This window comes from Mandrillus leucophaeus, unplaced genomic scaffold (assembly GCF_000951045.1).
Source record: "Mandrillus leucophaeus isolate KB7577 unplaced genomic scaffold, Mleu.le_1.0 Scaffold115, whole genome shotgun sequence".
NCBI lineage: Eukaryota > Metazoa > Chordata > Mammalia > Primates > Cercopithecidae > Mandrillus > Mandrillus leucophaeus.
Genome location: NW_012099765.1, coordinates 5,120,416 through 5,136,808, shown reverse-complemented (window position 1 = coordinate 5,136,808; position 16,393 = coordinate 5,120,416). Strand labels below are relative to the sequence as shown.

The 16,393-nt window shown below is 43.4% G+C and overlaps 1 protein-coding gene across 4 annotated transcripts in view; it reads right to left on the bottom strand.

Moving 5' to 3' along the window:
• The window catches only part of TENM2 (teneurin transmembrane protein 2), a 998,748-nt gene that overhangs the window by 224,538 nt on the left and 757,817 nt on the right, over window positions 1–16,393 (bottom strand). For 2 of the 4 annotated variants that reach the window (XM_011997828.1, XM_011997839.1), the window contains exon 6: window positions 7,459–7,581. The exons of the other annotated variants lie outside the window; for them this stretch is intronic. In XM_011997828.1, coding sequence (XP_011853218.1) covers window positions 7,459–7,581 — 123 coding nt within the window. The remainder of the gene's footprint in view (window positions 1–7,458; window positions 7,582–16,393) is intronic. 4 annotated transcript variants of the gene reach the window in all.

Sequence of the window (16,393 nt, the reverse complement as noted above, 5' to 3'; positions counted from 1 at the left end):
TCATGTCTCCCAGAGCTGGGGCTTCCATGGCAAATCTTTCAGTCTATCCAAGAGCTGCACAATGAAAAGTGTAGATGATGATCATTTTGCCCTAAGAAGCATGTGCGTAAGATACAATGGTTCTGGCTAGTTCATCTTTGGCTTAGAGATGAGATTTCTGGGTTTTTAGAGGCAACATTCTAATGATCAATTTTACAGGATAGTCCAACTCTATAACTCCACGGAAGATTGCTCATGTAAATGTGAAACTATTACCTATATCTGAAACATGTAACTAAAATTTCAACCAGTTAAATAAGACTGATGTTGAGCAAAACGACAGCCTTCCATAGCCACATTAGGAGCTAATCATTTCAGAAAATGTTGCCATAATTCATTTACAGAAACAGCGAAACTATTCCCCAAACAAGTGATAAAGGGAATGGACTCATAGTCATACCAGGGAAATGAAGCCGCATATTAATACTTCCTAACTTAACCGAACTCCGGAGGCACCTCGGCATAAATCTGCCTTGCAGATTATTCTGCCTCACATATTTTTATCTATTGCAAATAAAATTGAATTCAGAATATTGCTACAGTCATTACACCTCGTTTCCATTTATTTGGGAATCAGGACAACCATCTGAGGGTTCCGTTTAACCAATAGATAAGTGAAAAGATTCTTCCAAGGACCTTAGATTCACTGCCCAAGAATACAGCTCATCCGAGACATCAGCAACCCATCAGCCTTCACCCTGCTGCTGGCTGGCTATACTTCAGGAATGTAATTCCATCCTGAAAGTCACTGCTTCTGTGATGGTGTTCACAACATCACACAATAATGACTTTTAGAAAATGTTTAGCTCTTGGGACTACATGTGGCTTTTACATCTTTTGAAATTTCAATTCATTGCATTAGATAAAAATAGTCAACTCTTTGCCGCTGGGAATGTTAACAAGTATTTACACCTATGACTCTCCAGGTGAACTTGCTCCTGCATTAATATTTAGTTTAGTTTACTGTTATTGACAGTAGCTAAAATTTATTGAGTGGCTGCTAATCACCATGTAATCTCCTGATACTCTTACAATTTTTCCTGTTCTTCAGATGAGAGAACTGAGGTTCATGGAAGATAAGTGACTTACTTAGGGTCATACAGCTTTTTACTGGTAGATCTGTAATCAAAACCCACAACTGACAGACACTAAAACCCATGTGGCTCACCCCTGTGCTGACTGCATTAAGGCCCACAGTCATCCCTTGGTATCCACAGGGTATGGATTCCAGGACGCCTGTGGATACCGAAATCTGTAAATGCTCAAGCCCCTTATATAAAATGGTGTAGTATTTTCACATAACCTATGTACATCCTCCTCTATAATTCAAATGATCTCTAGATTACTTATAATACCTAATACAATGTAAATGATATGTAAATAGTTCTTATACTATCATTTTTATTTGCATTTTTTGTATTATTATTATTCCAAATATTTTCAATCCGAGGTTGGTTGAATCTGTGGATACCTGTGGGTATGAAGGGCCAACTGTATATCAGAGGTATACCAGAGGTGCATACTTAGAGATCACAGACCAGATATCTGGGTGTAGAAGTCAATTCAGAAAGAGAAGTGTGGCCAATGAGGATATGGGAAAATGGACAGAAAGGGAAATTGGATTTCATTATTAATGCCCATGTCAAGCCACCATGATGCTATGTACAACAGAAACTATGCAATTTAGCATGGGGCTATGGATGGCAATCAAAAGCAAAAGTCCACCAGTATAAGTGCATGTAAGTTGTACCCATCCGCAACAATGGAGAACAGCATGGCCTCCGAAAGGAGGGGAGTCGTTGGGTTGGTAATTAGGATGTTGGTATATTTGCCAGTAGACGTGCAGTAATGGGGTGTTTGGCTCAAACATAATGACCCTTTGCCCTTCTGGGAACTTCACCGACTTTGGAAAAGCCCCATATAGGGAAGTGATCATTTCAAAACCCTGGGCTGTGTTCATTGAGAGGCTGATGAGAGCCAGCGGAAGAATTTACCAACCTCCCTGCTAATCTGGCTCCTAGTACCATGCATTAAGCCAACTAGTAAAAATCATTATGAAGTTTTTGCTGAAAGGGCAAGTGTAGAAAAACATGTTTCTAAACAGAATAACAGTCTTTGCCATTTTTTTCCAACTTGCATACCATCTGGAAATTCTAATTTTTTTTTTCAAAGGGTAGGAAGGAAATGTGCTCCAGGCACAAATAAATGTTTACAGCTGAGTTATAAACCGAGAATGGTAGGGCTTAAAACAGACAGGCTGGCAGTGATGGAACTCAAGCTGCAGTGAGACAAATAATGCAGTGTGCAGGGGGCCAACTTGGTGTACACATTGGCCCTTTGGAATAGGAAGACTTGCTTGCTGCTGACCTCATCAAGCCAATGTTGGGAAGAAATCCTCATCTGGGGCTTGGTTAATTCTTAGAAGGTAAAGGAAAAGGTGAAGTGGTATTGTCTATCTTGATATTTTGAAGGCAGTCTTCACCTTAGTTTTATTTTATATATATATATACACACACACATATATGTATGTGTGTATATGTGTATATATATATATATTTTGATACGGAGTCTCGCTCTGTCACCTAGCCTGGAGTGCAGTGGCATGATCTCGGCTCACTGCAAGTTTCGCCTCCTGGGTTCATGCCATTCTCCTGCCTCAGTCTCCTGACTCTCTCCTGGGTCTATAGGCACCTACCACCCTGCCCGGCTAATTTTTTTTTTTTTTTTAAATTTTTAGTAGAGATAGGGACTCACCATGTTAGCCAGAATGGTCTTGATCTCCTGAGCTCATGATCGGCTTCCCAAAGTGCTGGTATTACAGGCGTGAGCCACTGCACCCGGCCTATTTTTATATTTTTAAAAATAGAGACGGGGTCTCACTTTGTTGCCCAGGCTGGTCTCGACCTCCTGGCCTTAAGTGATCCTGTCACTTTAGCACCCCAAAGTGTTGGGATTACAGGCATGAGTCACTGCACCTGGTTGGTCTTCACCTTTGGAAAATATACCCTCTCAAAAGATGTGACAGGCCATGGAAACTTGTTAAAGGGACCAGCTGAGAGATGTAACGATGACATCAGTGACAACAACTAAGACTCGTGGATCATTTATTACATGCCTGATGCCACATGCAGTGTTTTACAAGGGTCACATCATTTATGATGGACAGCAAGCTTATGAGGGAGTTGCATTTCACAGATGAGGAATTGGAGGTTGGGAGAGAACAAATGACCTGCTTACAGTCATACAGTTGCTAAGTGATGGTGCTGGTGTTTTTATCCACCAGACCAGCTCCAAAATCCTATATTATAGAGCATCTTCCAATGCAAATTTACCACAGTATATTATAACTAGGGCTTGGTCAGGAAGGAAGAAGTGATGTTTTGGGAGTTTGATCTTCCTCTTCTGGTCTCCTATAACTTGGATAGTTACAGGGAAAGTTCTAGAAAAGTGGAAATGGGTTTGGGAATGATACAGAGTGGTCATCAAACTTTTTTTTTTTTTTAAAGGGTCAGATGGTGAATATTTTAGGCTTTTTGGGCCATATAGTCTCTGTTGTACCCACTCAATTCCACCATTTTATTCTGAAAGTAGCCATAGACAACAGGTAGTAGTCATGGTGGTGCTCCATTAAAACTTGATTTATAAAAACAGGCAGCTGGCCAGATTTGGTCCATGAGATGTAGTTTGCTGACCCCTGATATAGAGGGCAACTTGAATCTAAAATGAGTGATAGGTTTTGAGAATGATCCATGCAGTTCTATACTTGAGAGTTTATTCTTTCTTAAAATCTGTGCACAAATTTGGTACGTATGATGTGCCCTTTAAAATCTCTTGTATACTTTTCCTGGGCCTGGCCAATCAAACTGAATTCCCTTATGTTATCTGACCAGGTCAGAATACTGTATTGAATCGTCTTTCTCAAGGCTTATCTAATCCCAGATCTACAGAGAAAGTTCTCCATGCCCTTGTAATGAAGATGTATGAGTTCATTCCTTTTAACATAGAAATACACACAAGATGGTGAGCGATTCTGGCAGACTGTGTGTTCCCTCTTCTTGATGTGAAAGCCAACAACCATTCATGTTAAGGTTTAATTGAAGGAGAGTGGAAGAAAGAAAAATAAGGCTCGAACAACAACAAATGGAAAAGGGAAAGGCAAAGACCAAAGAACGTACTCTCCCAACTAATTAATCAAGTGCTTTGTTTCCACTAACATATCAGAGTGTGTAGGCTGCCCTGTCTATTAGACTTGTTCCCAAACCTGAAGAATGTAAATACTCCTAAAGACCAGGTAATGAAATCTCTATCGATGTGCCATCTTAAATGGGACTCACATGCCTGTGTTTTGCTTACATTTTAATTTGCTTCTGCTGGATACTTATCCAGTAATTGCTTAATGAGATTATCCTCCTTGGCAATGTGTGGTGTATCTTGATTAAAACATTGGAGTGAAGGAATATCGTATACCAAAAAAAGGAGGGGGTGTTATTTAATTAACTTATTGCCAATATATCTTGATTGTCTCTTTGAAACACTGGAAAAGTAGTCCATTGGAATTGATTCAGGTTATCTAAATGTATAGAACTGGGGAGTGGGGAGCCGGGAGGTCACTGGGTGTACCAATTCAAACCTAAGGTCACTTTTGATCAAAGAATTAAGCGTGGGTGAGAAAATTGAAAACATTTTAGTCATTTTATAAGTCAGACCTTAAAACAACTTAAGAAGAGATCTGATCTCTTTTTAAGTTTCAAATTTTATTTCATCTCTAAGCAATTTTAAATTCTCACACTTTTTTCTTGAGTATTCTATTGATAAAATTCACTGGACAATGATTTGGCAAACATTTTGTCTGTCTCTGCTACGGTACGGTGGCTCATGCCTGTAATCCTAGCACTTTGGGAGGCTGAGGCAGTAGGATTGCCTGAACTCAGGAGTTCGCAACCAGTGTGGGCAACACGATGAAACTCCATCTCCATTAAAATACAAAAAATTAGTCGAGCATGGCAGCATGCATCTGTAGTCCCAGCCACTCTGGAGGCTGAGGCAGGAGAATCACTTGAACTGGGGAGGCGGAGGTTGCAGTGAGTCAAGATTGCGTCACTGTACTCCAGCCTGGGTGACAGAGTGAGACTCTGTCTCAAACAAAACAAAACAAAACAAAACAACAAAACAACATTTTGTCTGTCACATAACTTATTTGGAAAATATCTGAACTAGTAATGTTATATGACTTATACAACAACATTTTCAAAAGCATGTTGCACATAAGGGGAAAAATTCTGGTCTTTCCAAAGACACAATGGAAAGTGTTTCTTCATTTGTTAATTTAGAGACACATAACTCTTGTACTCTTAAGACTTGTTCTCTGGGTGTGCAATGCAAAAGTTGGTGGGGAGCAGAGGCAGAAATAGAGGCTTATCACAAATGGGAGGAGTGCTTGATCTTGACCTTAATTTATGGAGGCCAGTAGAGATAATAAATTCCCATTTATGAAGGGCACTACTCAAAAAGCATTGGTATATAATTTCAGAATGTATACACATATAAACAATTTCTCTGTGCCCAATGATAGAATATGCATATTCATTTCACATGTGTATTCTGCATTCTTCTGAAGGGATGAGGTGCTGACTTGTAGATTAAAGGACATTTACGGATAAAACGTGATGGAGACCCCATAAAGCAGAGTTTCCAAGGACAGCACTACTGTCATCTTGAAAGGAGATAATTCTTCATCACAGGGGGCTGTCCTGTGTATTATAGGTTGTTTAACAGCATCTCTGACCCCTATCCACTAGATGCCTGCCATGCCCCCTCCAACTGTGACAATCAAAATAGTCTTTAGACATTGCCAAATGTCCTCTAGGGGTGCAAAAATGCTATGGCTAAGAACCATTGCCCTAGAGAAAACTGAAGGAGCAGACAGTGTCAAGTACTGGAGGTGACCAGGTTTCAAATCTGAGGTCAATACATTTGGCTCTGGGCTTTTGGTCAGTTAAGGCAGAACATGGTCAGTTAAGGCAAAATATATTTTTCAGTTTTAGGTCTAGTTTAACTTACCCGATAATGGAAAGCATATAATTTCATCCTCAGATAAAACTTTTTCATGCTTACTTAAAGGTAATTTAGTGTTATGATTATGACAGATGAGTACAGCGATTCTTAAAGACTGGATAAAAAGACAAAAAAGTCATCCTCAAAGCATTAGGACAGCTCTGGGGAGGATAATTGAAGCAGCATTAGCATCTCAGGATGACTAATGTGCACCTCTGGGGGCAGATGATTTCTGGAATCTTCTCTGTGGAAAATGACTGCTTGAAGGAAAGCTCCAACCTCCTGCCCAAAGACGCACAGGGCACAACTTGGAGTCCAAATTTGTACCTATTTGGGTAAGTTCCTCTAACCTTCTGGGCCCGAGTTTCTCAGAGACATTTTTCCTTCCTTTAAAGTTGTTAAAGTTACACAATGCTAAGCCTGGCATGCAATAGATGCCTAATAAATGCTGCTTCCTTTTCCTTCTTTGAAATATCCCTGTAGGGTGTTTCCAAAATGTGGGGGTCAAGTGGCTATAGATGCTAAAAGGCAGAATGGAAATTTGGATGTTGGAGAAATCCTTTTATACAATCTCTCGCTCGCGATTTCCATCCCGAATTGAGCATATCTCACTGTGTGCCAGCCTGGCTAACCATTCCATTGGCTGCTCTGTCTTAATTGCTCCAGTCTCCCCCACCCCCACCCCATGGTTCTGTTTTCTCTCCTCCTTCTTAGCACCTTGTTAGCACTTTATTTTTTTTTTTTCCTGCAAGGATACAGTTGCCTGATTTCTTCAATAAACATTTCTATTGTCCCCTTCACTGTTCTGAGAAGAGAAGCTTTGTTGCCGAGTTGTCAAAACTCCTTTCTATTCTCCCCCAAAGCAGAGCAGCTCTGAGCCTTTCTCTTTCATGCCAAGCCAGGCAGCTTCCTCCCCAGGGAGGCTGCATCTCTCCTCCTGGGAGAAAGACCCAGTCTGATGGCATGTGCTGCCTGCTGCTCTCTGCCTTCTGATTAGGCAGGACTTTCTCCTGCTGCTGCTGCTGCTGCCACTCCAGCTGCTGCTGTGGCTGCTGTTTCTGCACAGGCCTTGGGATGCTTTCAAGTAGCTCTGGACCATGCCAGTTACTGCAGATAGCATAGGTATGCACATTGCTCTGAGCAGGCACCACGCCAGCTCTGAGTGATCCAGCCAAACACAGCTAACAGACAGGAACAGCAAACAGCTTTTAACGGGGGCACCTATGAAAGGCAACGATTTTTTCCCCCTTTTTCTTTTCCTTTTTGCATACCTTCCAAGATTTGGGTTAGAAAACCTGAACCAGCTGGCGAGAGCTCGGAATTTTCCTGTGACCTCAAGAGGGCAAGCAGCAGCTGTAACCTCACCTTTGCCTCCAGATGGCATTGTTGCCACATCATCGTTTCCTGGTAAGCCGGTCCTTATCCCATTGTTAAAGGTGTGCCCATCTGCAGGCTGGAGTTGCCAATTGAGTCCGAGCAGATGCATTGCTGCAGGAGAGACAAAGTAATGAAAATATGAATAGATAATTCAGCAATGCAAATGTCAAGGGGGAGGGCCAGGCGCCTTTTTCCAAGCGATTGCCTTTTAAGGAAGCTGTGTCAAAAATGGCTTGCCCCAGGCCGCAGGGATTAGCTAAATACAGAAAGCAGAGATCCGAGTAGTTAGGTCTCCCCTTCTGGTGCTGCTGCTCCCAGTCTCAGGGGGAGAGGATCCCTTACAGTGGGCGGAGGAGGGAGGAGAAAACACAGCCCAGATCTTCCAAACGGTGCCACAGTGGAAGCGAAAATAGCCCTTTCGAATCACAGTAAAGAGTGCTGCTCGACCACATCCATCCTTTTCTACACTCTGGACACAGTTGCTTTTAGACTGTTAGTCTGGGAGCATTGACAAGCATTGTTTTCCCCAAACTACACACTCACAAGTAAGTCAGCTTCAAAGGAGGCTACCCAAATAGTACCTGTTTGCTGGTACCTGTTCTGAACTATCAGTGCAGCCAGCAGCATCTACAGTGGTACTAGTCCACCTCCCTATTTCAAACTTCAGAATTTTTTTCCTTTCCACCCCTCTTCATGATAAGTGGATACCTTTCAGCGCATTGCAGAAAAATCTTGGCGGGTTGATGGTGGAATGGGGTCCTTTTCTGAAAACATTACTATTCCTTCTCTCTCTGTCGCTCTCACTTTAGCAGAGTATGGAATGAAACAGAGTTCTGAAGTACTGCCTGTTCTGTGCTAAGGAACTGAGCATGTCTGCAGACGTCTTGACTCCCATGGGCACCCCAAGCCTCCAAACAAACTTCTGGTCTTCCTTGTCATCCTGCCTATGTCAACTCCCCACCATGAGTTTAGCAAACGTAACACAGCCCTATCCCTGATGGTTCTTGGTGAGTTGTTTCTACTGAGTGGAATGAAAAGCAAACCCTAAACACCTGTATTGTTTCAAAGCCCTTATCTAAGAGATGCTTCATTTGAGAATAAGCAAGGAATTTATTCCCCTGCATGTCTCTCATCCAAATGATGTCTGGCATTTCAACTGGACACAGGTTGACGCTGTTGCTGCATTCCTACCGCTGCGGGAGAGAAAGGGCTGTTGACAGGGAAAGGTTTGGAGTCTGATGTGGGGATGGGAGAAACAATTAACCGTAGGAAACACAATTAACAATGCTTAGGAAATTGTTCACACAGCAATTAATTCTGCATGTCTACCACCACTTAAAGTCAGACTGCATTCTATTAAGGTTAAAAAGCTATCTTCAAACAATACAGCTCAGATTGATGGCCACAGATGAAGGTGGCAAGGTGTCTGCGTGTGTGTGTGTGTGTGTGTGTGTGTGTGTGTGTGTGTGCTTTTCACATACACTCTTCTCCATCTAAGAACCATGTTTTCTTTCCATATATTCCTCTAAAGTGAAAGGCCCACTGTTACAACTTCTTGAGATGATAAATAGTAATAAGAGTAAGTGACATTTACTGTACACTTTCCATCAAGGTAACACCTAATTTTCTCCTGCAGTTTATCCGTTATATGTAGGTCACTTACTTGAAGAGACCAGATTCCATTGCCTCCAATAATGACATATTTTCACTGTACAGAGGTCAGGAAATGAGAACTAATCGTGGTGGCTTCAAGATAACGATAGCTTCTGATTTGTAATTACCAGGTGAAGGGAGCCAAGGAATTAGCTATTTTAAAATAATGTTTTTTTAAAAACGATACTATTGGGTTATTGAAGCTCACCTTGGGCCAGCTGCAGCTGCACTGGAGATGCGGTTCTTTCAAGGAGAGTCTCAAGACAGACACTGACAGGTACTGCAGGTGCCGCTGGAACCCAGGCCTAACAAAGCTTTGATTTCACATCTACAGAAGTAGCGGTGGGTCCCATCAGGCAAAGATGACAACCTCCCCAACACCCCATCTCAAACTCTTGTCAAAACTGCTCTGCTCTTATAGCACTCAATCTTGCCATTCTAAGGTGCAGAACATATTGCAACCGTCAGCTTTGGGAGAAAAACAAGCAAACAATCCCCTAATGTTACTGAACAGGAAGAGACATCCCTGCAACTGTGTTTCCTCTGTTTCCAAAGATGCCTTCCCTCCTGCCTCCCCTCCCCAACTTTTTCTTTGTTTTGGGTTCCATAGCATCTTTTTATTTTTATTTTTTAAAAGTATCCTGAAAATAAGAAAACTACAGATGAGGTGAAAAGGGTTAGGGTCAGAGTACACCAGTAACTTCTCAGACAACTCCCAGGAGTGAGAAGAAAAATAAGAAAGTGAGATGGAGGTGGAGAAGGGGAAAAGCCAAATCTGCTGAATATGAGACCTGTCCTTCCAGAAGAAGCAACGCAACAAAAATGAAACTCAAGTTTGGGCATATTTTCTGTTGTTGAATTGAACATTAAGTAAATAAGTGAGAATTATATCGGGGGTATAACCACCTTCTCTTGTTTTTTGGGAGTGTCTGAAATAGGTTTTTGTTGGCCCTTTTTTTTTTTTTGATCAGCCATTCCTTCTCTCTCACTTGAGTAAGAAAGCGAGATGTTCTCTCTGGCCTGTGGGGAGGGACTAAAGTGTCCTTAGGATAAAGACCCCAGGGAGCTGTGAAGTAAATGAGTTTCCTGACTAATGAGAGCCCTATTTCTTATTCTGCTACTGATTTGCTCTATGGCTTGGGCTGAGAAATCAGTCTCTCAATCTCTCCCTTTACCTTTTATAAAGGTTTCCCTGTACAGGTAGAATAATGGCTCCTTAAGGGCCAGAGAGAGGTTACACATCTGCAACCCCCAAAAGATCTGACAGTGTCTTGAATATAAATGGCACTCCATCAATATTTATTAGAATAGATAATGATACACGGGGGGCAAATTTGGGGGGTTGGATTGTATGATGTTATATGCTTATAAATAAAAAAATACATAATCAGAGGCATAGAAGATAGGATAAAACAGTGCTGGTAGCAATATGGAGTAGTTTGCAAACGGAAGGATATTTTAGTTATCAGTATATCAACACCTGCTGCCAATCATTGCACCTTTTCTTTTAGCGCAGTGGCGCGATCTCCGCTCACTGCAGGCTCTGCCTCCTGGGTTCATGCCATTCTCTTGCCTCAGCCTCCTGAGTATCTGGGAGCACAGGCGCCGCCACCACACTTGGCTAATTTTGTTTTTGTGTTTTTAGTAGAGACAGGGTTTCACCGTGTTAGCCAGGATGGTCTCGATCTTCTGACCTTGTGATCCATCCACCTCAGCCTCCCAAAGTGCTGGGATTACAGGCGTGAGTCACTTCGCCCCGCCACCATTGAACCTTTTCTATGGCCAGGTACCACAGTAGACATTCTAAAGGCATTATCTTAAGACTCACAGGTAGGTACTATTATCCCCATTTCACAGATGAGGAAACTATTGACTGTGAAGTTTGAGAACAGGGGGATTTCAGAATCAGAAGGAAATTACTGTGGGAGGTGGCTATCTGCTTCATATTTCACAGTGATCTGGTTACAGATTCTATGGGCAATGGAGTCTCAGCAAGCCTCATCTTTGTTTCAAAACTCATAATAATCTCATTGGGGTTGGTGAATGACCACACTCCTTCCTGAGAGGGGTTAGATATCTTTATCCTGTTGAATTCAGCACATACTTAATCACACAGTCATTCTGGGTCTTCACTGAAGATGACGTGGGCTACAGCCATGGCTGACCAGTGATAGAATACAGCATGTGTGAAGACATGAACTGTTACTGTTGTAAGCCACTGAGAGTTTGGGGTTGTTGTTACAGCAGCATGTCTGAGGCTACCTTGACTGATACTTTCACCCATAAGGAAACTAGGAAATGGCATTTTTATACAGCAAATCTCTGTGCTTTCCTTTAGGTTTTATTGGATCCTTTCTGAAACTCAGCCAGAGAGAATTAGCACATACTTTGGGCCACTGTATTTGTTTCTATGAAAAACAACAAAAAACAGCACTTTAAATGTGATGCCATAATACCTCCAATTTTAATTTACTCTCAGAACCAGACTTAGAAAGCTGAGCTGGATGGGGTGGCTCACGCCTATCATCCCAGCGCTTTGGGAGGTTGAGGCAAGAGGATTGCTTGAGGCTGGGTGTTTAAGACCAGCCTGTGTAACATAGGAAGACCCTATCTCTAACAAAAATTTAATTAATTAAAAAAAAAGAAAGCTGAGAAACCTCAGAGTAGCCAGAGTTATTGCTGCTTCATATCAAGATTTCACATAAATGCTGGACTCCTCAAGAGATCCTGGATGCACTGGGGTGGTTCCCTCTCCCGCCCCACCTTGAATGCTCTAGCAGTTCATCCCAAAAGGTCTGGTCCAGATCATCTGAGGGTCAAAAGTGAAATGAGTTTGGGAGGACCTCTCCCTAACATTCCTCCCCGTCACTGACAGCCAAAATGTACAATTCATCATGATCTGACAGGCTTTGCTTCAGAGAGACCCTCGGGCTCCATGGGTCACTAAGGATGGGATGGGGAAGGACTCCGAGTGGCAACTCGTGGAATCCAGGTGGTAGCTGGGAAGTCAGCCACTTAAAACACAATAGGCAGCCAAACTCTGAGAGTATCCCTCTGGCTAATTGGAGAAAACTTTCGTGGCATTCTGAAAGGCAACCAAGACAGGATGGTGGGACCACACACAGATCCCCGATTTCAGTAAGGATAATAAACAGACCTACATGGAGTGAGGGTGTGATATTTTCTTATTGAAGTTGCTGTGTTTTTGGGCCAGGTGGGTTCCAAAGGCAATACTCCGAGGGAGTGACGCCCGAGAAAGGGAGCGGGGTTGGTTGCAAGTAACTAAGGATTCTCCAGCAATCACAGGACAGGGAGATTATAGGGCCAGAAAAGTGGCAACTTGGAACGGGGGTTGTCTGAAATAGTAATTAGGGAATGTGTGGGCCCTGCTGGGTGCCACTTAGAACCTTCTGTGTTCATTGGCTGGCAGAGGATCAACCTGACAAGAGAGTCAATCAATATGTCAGCAATACTTCCCAGAGAGCTGCTCAGCCCCCGCTTGTCAAAGAGGGCAAACATGGAGGCCACGGATGCTCTGTGTTTGCTGAGCAGGCCCCCAGGAGCAGGGGGTGCCTTTAAAGATCAGGCTTGTCGATACATAACCCGAGGAGGAGATTGGGCTTTCCCTTTGAAAATGGAAGACTTCAGGCCACGCAGAGCTTAGGGAGCAGGAGGAGAAAGCCATGCCTGCTGGGTCTTGGGGCTCAGCATGCCATCAGATTCACAAGGGCCTTAGAGATGATGACAGAGCTCATTCAGAGACCAGGTAGGATGACAGAAAGGGTCAGGACTGGGTCTCCCTGCCTCTGCACCAGCCAATCAAATCAACAATGTCGGGGCTCCTGGGGGAAATATACCAATTCCAAAAGTGCCACTGCTGGGAGGAGAGAACCACAGTGGAATAATCAGGGCTAACATGCACAACTGCTTACCCTGAACTTGCACAGGCAACCTGCAAAGGCCCCTTTGCAATCAGCAGTGAAAATTAACACATGTGAGTAAGTCTACTCAATGGTGATAGTGACAATTAACGTTCATTTTGACTGTGTGCCAGGTATTGGGTTCCTTATTTGCATGCAGCATAATGTATTCATAATTTACCATTCAGCACATATTTACTAAACACCCACTGGGTGTCAGATGCGTCCTAGGCACCAGGAGTAAAGCAGTTTTAACAAGACGAAATCCTCGCTGTCATGGAACCTACATTCTAGGGGCAGGTGTAGAAACTAAACACGGAAGTGAAAAGCCGGGTTTAGGGTTCAGAGGCACTTGGAAGTAGGGGATGAATTGAAAATTTCTTCTTTTTTTCATTTAATGTAGTTTGGTCAAGGATGGCGTTTGTGATACGTAACATTTGAGCAAAGACATAAAGGAATCGAGAAAGCAGTTTATGCTAACGTCTGGGGAAAAGCATGCCAAAGGGGAGTGGAGTTAGTGGAAAGGGGGAGTGGCAGGTGAAGGGACAGGCAGGGTGAAGAAGTAGCTGCCTTTGGGGAGCTTTGCCTTTTGTTTGGAAGAGAAGGGATGACGCTGGAGGATTTTGAAAAGGATGAAAACTTACTTTTTCTTCTTCATTCTCACTCGATGAGGTGGTAATATAATCCATATTTTATAGATAAAGAAATTGAGGCTTAGACAGGTTAAGTGACTTGCCCAAGACAACTCAGCCAGTAAGTGGGAAATCTGGGATTTAGACCCAGACACATGTAACTTCAGAGTCAGAGTTATGAATTCCCATACTGCCCTCCTAGAGACACCATTCAGAGTTCTCACTGGAGGACATTGGCCCTGTGAGGTTTCCAAGTGAACCACTATTTAGCCAAGACTGAACAGGACAGGCAGGCTACAGAATCACTTACTTACTAAACATTGTCAAGGTTCACTCATGAATACACACTTCCCTTTGTAAGCAGCCTTTAGTCTCTATGAATATGTCCTTGGTCAGCAACTAGTTTGCTATTTAACTTGAACCACCATTGTCAATGTAAAATAAATCTGCTAGGCAACTTCAATTGCCAGTCAGGCCAGTCAACAACATGTTTGGTGATTTTTTTCCTTGTCAGTTTGATTGTCATCCTTTGGGGATGCAGTTGATACAGTGCTTCTTCCTCAGGCAGGAGGGGGCCCACTGCAACGTATTAATGATATTATTTTTAGGAATGCTGTCAGTGCCAAAATTACCTTCAGCCTGAAAGAAGCAATGCAAACAAAATCATGTGGGATAACATTCTTGGAAATGCGTAAGTCTTAAAAGGAATTTAAAAATTTAAATCTTAAAGGGTTACCCAAAATCCTTTTCTAACCACATTGGTGAAGTGATTTCTCTTATTTTTCCCAGACAGTGTTGCAATACACTGAGTGAAATGAATTTTCAAAGCACCGCATGGAAGTTACACCCACAAATCCCTTTAACGGTAATGGGATTTGTGCACCTATCTCCTGAGAATGTTCTGAAAACTTACTAGCCTCCGTCCAACTTCCAGGTTCCAGCTCCAAATGGTTGCAAAGCTTATGGCTCAGGAATTACAGAGAAGAGGAAAGATGAGAAGTAGATACAATCCAAGAATCGTGGCAGGATCATCAAAATGAGAGGGGGCATTGGAGAAACTCGCCTGCATTCATCTCTTTACAGGCACTCAAATCTTACAGCCACAGTCCCAAAACTGTCCTCAGCAGGGATTTTGCCTGCTGCCTTCCTAGTTCTAGCCCCTCACAAAAGTAGCAAGGCTTTCTGTCCCCTCCTTCTTGTCTGCCATGAGAACAAGGTGATAGTTGCGTGAGGCAGCTCTGGGACCAGGGAGCAGTGTGTTCTTGAGACAAGAGGAATCCACAGGGAAAGACCAGAGCATTAATGTATTTTCATGACAGGCTCAGGATGGTACAGTGAGTGGGAGGTGGTACGAGATTAATCAATTGCTGTGTTTGCAGAAAACAAACGGGGCTCCTTGCAGCTTCAGGATGCGTGGGGCTCCCTGACTGGCGGCATCCCTCCCCTTGTCTCCTGGAACCCGCTGCTGCAGGTGCACTGCAGGTGGGTGCTGTTGACACTGTGAGTGTGTGGCGTCTGGTGTGCAGAGGTGACCTCTAACCACACCCCCTAGCTCTCATCATCACTGGGCAGATCAATACACAGGACAGACACATGCGCTCACGGCCACTTTCTTTTCCTTGTGCGGGGTGGCCAGGAACGTACCTGACTGGCAATGCTAGTTAGGCACCCTATTGTCCACCAAGTCAGCTCAGCCTCATGCAGATAAACACATGCCTGGAGCCGTTAGCCACACAGGGTGTCATTTCCTACCGCAGACCACCCCGTTCCTGCTGCGATTTTTTCCTGGGTAAGAAATAAAAGCCTTTCTTTCTCCAAGAAAGGACCCATGTGATCAAAATACCTTTAGAGAATGATAATATCGGTAGGTTTTATTCACTAAATAAATCATGGTCTGGGATTTTAAGAGCTTTTCTGATAACGAAACACATCCCCACAATCCACACATCTACACCTAAATGGATCTTTCTCCCCTCCGAGCTTGTCATTCACTGTTGACAGCCCAAACAATATTTGTCTTTCTTCAGAGAATGGCAACCAGCAGCCCCGTTAAAGAGAGGCAGATCCGTGAGACCACCAACTACAAAGGAAAGAAGATGCAGGCTGCACGCGGCATGCGGCCACCGGAATCCTAGGAAGCAGACATTATGAATGTTTTAGAGGATAAGATGTCATATTGATCGGTAGATGTGCAATGCGTGCTGGAACAAAGAGAAAGAACTCTCTCGTGAAAAATAGCCTTCTGCAAGGAGGAGTGGCAAGGGGGTCAGTGCCAGTTAGGACACCCGAGATACTCCATTCCTAGGGCACGTTTCTCCCCTCAGTGGCAGCAAGCAAGGGAGGAGAGGGTTGGGCTTCATTTCCCTTCCCAAGTCCCCAGCAGCCCTCAACAAACTGCTCCCAGTGAGCCCTCTGTTCTGAACTCTGGAGTCCACAGCCAGCCATTCTGAAACTGGGGGAAAAGGCCAGGAGGGGCCATAGGAACCAGGTAAAAGGAAGAAGGAGCTCCCTATCCTGGATCTCTGGGATATATATGCTGGGTTCTTGTCCATCAGAGTTCACATTTCTGCACTACTACGTACAAGCAGATACCAGATACCTTGGGCAAACAGATTTACCTCTCTGAACTTCACTTTCCTTAGCTATGATAACAACTAACATTTTTGTGACGTACTGACTCAGTGTCAACCACTGTTCTAAGCCCTCTATACGCATCAC